Here is a 7,121-nt window from a genome sequence, read left to right on the forward strand (position 1 = left end):
AGAGCTGATAGCATTTGGCAATGGGCATGATGGATAAGGAGCTATGGAGAGGTTATCAATGTCAAGGCTTGTGCCAACATCAGTGGTCGTGAAATATGGAGATAACAGCTTGCTGGCTGAATGGAACACGTTCTACAAATGTCACACTAGGGTTTCAACAGGAGAATGATCCTATAATGTGCTTACTCAAAACAAATCCTGTGCCAGTACTGATATAAACTGGTTTGGGAGAAGCCATGGAAAGCCCCAATTTAGGGGACATTCACTCCCCTACTTCTTCTCTAATTTGATGCAGTCTCTTTGTCTGTGTCTGCAAATCTCTGCATTTTCCAGTGAATGTGAGCAGCACACAGCACTCATCCAAAGCAGCAGCAATTGGTGGCTGGTTTGAGAGTGACAGGCAGACCATAGCATCGCTGACTAACCACATACTAACCCCCAAAACCGATAGCACCGCTGACTAACCATATACTGACCCTCCAAGACTGATAGCATCACTGCCTAACCACATACTGACCCCCAAGATAGGAGACCAGCTTGCTTCTTGTCTTTGCGGCAGTAATGGCTGTTTATCAGAGTTCTTCTCTTGTTGAGAAAAAGTTTGACTTCCCACTGCCCATCAGGGTGAGTCTCTACCCACTCAAGAACTCCAGTTAGGAAAACCTGTGTCTGATATGTCTCTTTGTCTGTTTGTACAGGTGCCACAGTGAAGCCATGGGTGAAGAAGAAGTGACCTCACACTATTTTCCAAGAGCCATGGAAGAAAAAACATAGAACTGGTTATATTTCTATTATTCTCAGAATTATTTCTTTTTTGATCAGTGGTGGAATGGCATGGGAAGATAGGAAAGATGGAGAATTTATGCATAATTTAATAAAGGGTAGGTATGAAGGGAGCTTCCCTTGGGATTAGTTGGTTTCCTGAAAGGCTGACAGATAATTCCTGACATCTCAGAATCTGTTGCAGTTGTCTGACCTCCATGAGGATTTTGGCTTTGACCAAGAACAAAGAAAGAAGCTTGTGTAAACTCACTGCTGGATCATTTGGAGGATGGGTGTGAGGACAGGAACTTAGAGACAGACAATCACGTAACCCTCAAGGGGCAGAGTGAAGACCCAGATGACATGTTGCATATCTCAGAATCATTGCCAAGCTGGAGTAGCCAGGCACAGGGGCATTCCCAGGAAGATGGCCTGGGCTGCAGAGTGAGAAAAAAGCAAAGAAAAAAAAAGAAAAGTTGCTGTCACAATGAACACCATGGCCTCTACTAGCAGATTTCCCAATACCCAGTACTGGCCCATTTTTCAATAATGCCAACTTTTCTAAAAACTAAGTACCTTTAATAAGCTGGTTGTTTTCAGTGATATCTCACCTATTTTCCCTTGATTTAGAAGTTTAATGAAATAAAAGCTACTGAAGTTGTCTGTCTGTCTGTCTGCCTAGTACAACATCAAATTCACTAGGGCAGGGAGACTAACATAATAAAGGGTGATAAGCCCACCTTCCCCTTTTCAGTGCTAAAGTTTGGGGCAGGGATTAGCAATTAAGGTGGAACATAATGAGCTGTGAATGGCTCTTCCATTTGAACACAGATTTGAATGGAGGCATGGATGAGTTCTTGAGAAATCAATGTATGTACCATACGCAAAGGAGACATAGCTGGGAACAGGGGTAAACGTGAAAGGGCTGAGCTTGCTCCTATACAAACTACTGTACTGTACAACTGTGATAGGGTGACTCGACTCGCAAGAGCTCATGAACCCGTTAATGTTCCTGGGGTTTGTAGGTCCATTTCTGTCATTGTGGCGTACTCACTTTACATAGAACTGGGCCTTATAAGAACAATTCCTTCTAACAGCAGATCATGTATTTTAAACATATTTACCTCCCAAGAACCTCCCCTCTCTCCCATTTGTGCAACTCCTTCTCTTTCTGCCAGCTTCCCTTCTGATGTCTTCTCCCCCCACCCACCCCCACCCCCACATGTGCATGGTCCCATGTATCTATATGTAATCTATAATCTACATAAACTGCATTCCTCCATGGCCTTTGCTCCAGTTCCTGCCTCTGGGTTCCGGCCCTGCCTTGAGTTCTACACTGACTCCCTCAGAACCTGACTTCCAGGAAACCATGGACCGTTACCTAGAAGTAGAAGCCAAATAAACCTTTTCCTCCCCAAGTTGCTTTTGGTCATGGTGTTTTATTACAGCAGTAGAAGCCCGCAGACCAGGAGAGAAGACCATCATACTCAGAATGGCCACAACTGGTAGACAGGCACATATGAAAATACAGCCATATGCGATCAAACCCTTGTGCCAAGCCTGCCTCTGTGCAGTCCCTCAGGAGGGCAGGCAGTGAGCACTAAGCCTGCCTCCATGTTGTCCTTTGCGGGTATGTGGGTACTGGGGCCACCTCTGTACTAGCCCTTATGTGAGCGGACAGAGGCTTGTTGTTATACAGACCACACCAGACTGTAGCTAAGACAAGGCTTCTGCCTCATACAAGTCTTCTGTATAGGTGTCCCGAGGGCCAAGCCACAGTCGATCTGTGACACTTCCTAGGTGAGCTATGCATGGAGAGACCGTCACCTCTAAAGCTGCCTGGTAGCTTTTTAAAATGGCATTTTGCCTCAGCTCCTGTCAGGTGCCAAGAGGAGAGGATTTTGTTGGCAAACCCTCCCTCCCCCTTTCCCACTATTGTAGCTACTGCATGCCTCTCCCTGTCTGGTCTTTAAATATCTACTGCTATTGTGGATGGTATGATGTGAATTTTCTGAGGTTCTCTCTTTAGAGTTTTTAAAAGTGTGTGTGTGTGTGTGTGTGTGTGTGTGTGTGTGTGTGTGTGTGTGTGTGCATGCGTGTGCGATCACCAGTGCAAATAAGTGAAGTACCAGCAGAGGGGGGCTGGAGTTGGAGTTAGGAGTGGCTATAACCCACCTGACTTGGTACTGAAAACTGAACTTGAGTCTTCTGTAAGGGAAGTGTGCTCTTAACCAACCAGTGCACCATCCCAGCACCCATCTCATACCATGGTTGCTCTTAATAAGTTTTTCCGCCAATGAAATGAACCAATTCAGGCCAAGTCTAAAGTGTAAAGGCAGGTTTATTGAGAGGCAGCTCCCAGCGAGTTCACCAGTTTCACAGGTGGAGGTCAATAAAGACATGAGCCTGGGCTAAAGCAAGGGTGTTCTATGAGTTTTGGGCGCAGGAGTGATGACGCAGGAGCTGGGAGCTGGGATTACGCCCATATAAAATTAAAAAGCTGAGCCCCTGAGAGGCCGTTCGTGGGTCAGTAGCTGGAAATGCAGAGATGGGGAGAGATGTTAGTCTGGAGGTCTCTCCTTGTGGGCGGGGTTGGGGGAAGAAGAGCAAACGGAGTGTCTTAGCTTGTGCAGAAGATGCGCAGGGGCTCCAACCAAACAGCTCTCACCACTATGCTCATTTTACCTCTTGGAGTTTCTAGCCATGGCTGTTATCTGCCACCGCCTTTTAGGGTCACTTTCTGAGAACAGACTGATCAGTGTCTGGTGGGAAAGCATGACTGAGTCTTCTAGGCTCCTGTGGTTTGGGCTGTGGGCAGCTGGTGGAGTGTACCTTGGCTTCCCGACCGAAGGGGAAGTAGAGGCTGGATAAAAACGGACACCAAAAAGACCATCAGGGTTAGAGAAGTACAGATGAGTGAAGTCATCTGTATTTTGAGCACATATCGCAAGGAAAGACTACCAGACTAGGGTAAGTACCAAGGATCCTGTTTTGTGTTTTCTTTCTCACTGAGGGAAGACTATGAGCCTCCAGCCTTTTTCTGTCTTTCTTTCTTTTTCTTTTTTTTCCCCCCTCTTGGAATGGGAGCTCTGCCTCCTGCTCACACTTGCTGCTGTTCTTAACTGCCTGGGGGCACCAGCCCAGGAGCAGTTGTCAGGGCAAAACTCCCCAAATGTGAAGCTCACAGGGGATCGCCCACATTTTCCACACCCTGAAGATGACCTGTGCTGCATTCTTCTCAGGGCATAGTACACTTCTGTCCCAGTGGAACCCAGCTCTATTTGTGGCTTTACTGTCCTGGCACCAGATTAAACCTTGACAGCAGTGTGGCAGGCCACTGTGCAATTCTGTTCTGACACCAGAAATACCTCAGCCGGGTGTCCCACTGGGCACATGCATAATAAGCAGACAGGTGCTCCTTGGAGCTGGTGTAGTTAAATTACGAGCAGCAAGACACTTATAATGAATGCTGAGTAAACATTCACGAGAAGATATAGAGCATTTGCTGCCTGCAATGCTATGTTAGGGGCCTTAGTGGTTACAATATGATGCCAGCAGCCATATTTGAATAGTGAAATTCTTAATCACTCCCATTTTAGCCTTACAATACTAGGTATATGGAAAGTGTATTGGGTCCCATTTTACAATAAATTAAACTGACCTACTGGTAGTGGTGTGCTGGTGGTATATGTTTAATGGCCAACAACACATGAAGCTCCAGCTTCATGATGTTGGCTCCTTTCTGTGGGGTAAACACCCCCCTCAGCCATCCTTTTTAAGCTCCCAAGGTGCTACCAAAGGTGGCAAGAGATGTGCTCAACCCTTTGGTCCCCGAGGGCCTGTTTCCAGCAGGCTTCTGCATCCAGAGGGGGTTGGGTGGGGCATGAGGGGTAGAAGGCAGGTCCAAGTCCACACAGATGGCTGATTTCCCAGCCCACTTCCCTCCCTTTTCATTGCTGAGCAAAACGGCAACGCTATTAAAGAGAAAACTGATCCCACCTTGCAATGCTAGGCAGGATAAAGTGCTCAAGTGGCCCCCAGAGTGGTCAGGGACCCTTATTCAGGTCGAGAGAGAACAACACCCTCTCATCCCCCAAACCCACAGCTGATTGGCCCATACCCAAGCTATGTCTCCAGGTCATTCTCACAGGGAAACCTGTTCTGCGGTCCAGGAAATGCTACCGTTCCCTTCTAAGCATCACATTCACCCTTTCTTCCTTCCAAACGGTCATACGTTCCACAAGCTATTTTAAGAAACTCTGCACCTACTCGCCTGACGTATTTCTCATAACAGGAAGCCAGTTTCATATACAGTAATCCTCAAGCACGTTGAGGTGCATGTGAGGACCGTGAGTCAGCTGAGGGAAAAGCGGGGATGCCAGGTCACCTCCAAATCTCTGAGACCTGAGCCTTTGGTCCCATTCCAAGGCTGAGACTCAGAATCTCAATTTATTCCATAGCCAAGCGGCCTGTTTTCCTTCCTCATGCAGTTGGTGGTGCCTTTTTAATTTTTTTTTTTTTTTTTGATAAAGGATTTTGAGTAGGCAGCTAAGCCAGTCAGCTGTTTATTTATAGCTGCAGATTTTCAATGCTGTATAAATTAGAAATCACTGCTGAATGAGGCCCGCGCCCACTCACACACGCAGGGCCCCTATCTGTGAGTCCTCTCACACGGTTTGACTGTACACAGTCTAAAACGGGAGAAAATGACATGCTCCGAGTCAAATGACGGAGTCACAGCTAAACGGCGAAGCAGAAAACCAGCAATTATTTTTCCTTGGCACAATATGGGAGGTACGACAGGTGCAATTATCCAATATTATTTAACAGCACCGGTTTGTGGTATACGGAGAAAATAAAGGTTTCCGTGTCTTGGAGAGGAAAAAGAAAGAGAGAGAGAGAAAGAACCTGCCTTGCAGCTCCTGTTTTCATGGATTAAGCTGTGTTATGTAAATTGCAGTGGGCCAGGATTCTAAAACAAGGAAGGAAGTACCACCTGGCTCCAGGGCCTCCCTTAGGCGCTCGAGGCCTGCAAGCAGCTGTGTTACTACTAGGGATTTCTGAGGAAAGACCCCAGACCAGAGGCAAGGAGTGAACACCCATTCCCCTGAAGACTGGGGCTCCGGGGTGTGTGTGTGTGTGTGTGTGTGTGTGGGTGTGTGTGTGTGTGTGTGTGTGTGTGAAGTGTGTGTGTGTGTGTGTGTGTGTGTGTGTGTGTGTGAATTTACTTCTGTCCCTTTAAGGAGACATGTCCTACCTTTGACTTCCTCTGACAATGAAACAGTGGTGAAGTCCAAGAGGCCCAAGAAGAGGCTACCCTCTTCTGTTTGGGTAGCGTGTAAAATGTCCCCATAAGCTCCTGCATTTGAATACTTGGTCTCCAGCGGCTGGTTCTGCTTTGGAAGGCTGTGAAACCTTTACGGGGAGACTTGCTGGAGGAAGTGAGTCATTTGGGGGGCGGGGTGGACTTCGGGTTTGATGGCCTGGTCTCACTTCCTGTTGGAAATCTGTTTCCTGACTACAGGTGCACCACACTCTGGTCATGGCCACTCCCCCTACCTTCTTATAAGACAAAATAAAGCTTTCCTCCCTAGAGTTGACTTTCGTCTGTAGGTGGTGATAGCTACTTCCTTCTCTTCAGCCTTTACTCTCCAGTTGTCTGTTCCTAGGCCTTCACCTTAGCTAATTCATCTGGAGCCACCACTGATCTCTCAGAGGGCCATTCCTAAACTTTCCTGAAGACTCTCTGGATGGGCGTGCCAGTTTTCTGGTCCTCTGAACACGCGTAGCCCCAACCAGTCACACACAGTGTTCTATGGCTTTTTCCCCTTGGTACTTGTTTCCAAAATAGGATAGGGTACTGAAAACAATTCTACCTCGGGCCCTGACTGTTAGCATACAGGCAGTCCCACTCGCCTCATTTCAGGGTGCTAGCAACCTCTGACATCACCAGCTACCAGATGAGCTGCCAGATGTATGCTGGATATTAAGGACCGGTCCACCTAGCACTCTGTCACTCTATTTATCTTACTCTCTCAGTTTCTCTCAATCTCTCAATCTCTCTGTCTCTCAGCCTCTCTCTCTCTCTCTCTCTCTCTCTCTCTCTCTCTCTCTCTCTCTCTCTCTCTGCCATGGGTGCCATCCTCTCTCTCCCCTTCCCCCTTTCCCACAATAAACCTCCTTTATAGCAAATATGTTGTGGTGGCAAATTATTATAACACTGACAAGAACTGAATCTAAATTCCGACTCCATGATCACAGTCTGTATTGAAGCTAAAGAAGACAATTTGCTTCCCCAAGCCTTTATTCCTTGTCTGTGCAGATAATATTGTAATACCTTCCAAGATTAGATAAAATAA

At 47.0% G+C, this 7,121-nt stretch overlaps 1 protein-coding gene across 4 annotated transcripts in view; it reads left to right on the forward strand.

Moving 5' to 3' along the window:
• Nucleotides 1-2,021, forward strand: part of ADTRP (androgen dependent TFPI regulating protein) — a 95,093-nt gene extending 93,072 nt beyond the window's left edge. For all 4 annotated transcript variants that reach the window (XM_084796198.1, XM_084796199.1, XM_084796201.1 and 1 more), the window contains one exon: nucleotides 699-2,021. In XM_084796198.1, the coding sequence (XP_084652324.1) occupies nucleotides 699-733 (35 nt within the window). In that variant the 3' untranslated portion in view covers nucleotides 734-2,021. The remainder of the gene's footprint in view (nucleotides 1-698) is intronic.
• The last annotated feature ends 5,100 nt before the right edge of the window (nucleotides 2,022-7,121 follow it).

This window comes from Acomys minous (assembly GCF_964271855.1).
Source record: "Acomys minous genome assembly, chromosome: 9".
Classification (NCBI taxonomy): domain Eukaryota; kingdom Metazoa; phylum Chordata; class Mammalia; order Rodentia; family Muridae; genus Acomys; species Acomys minous.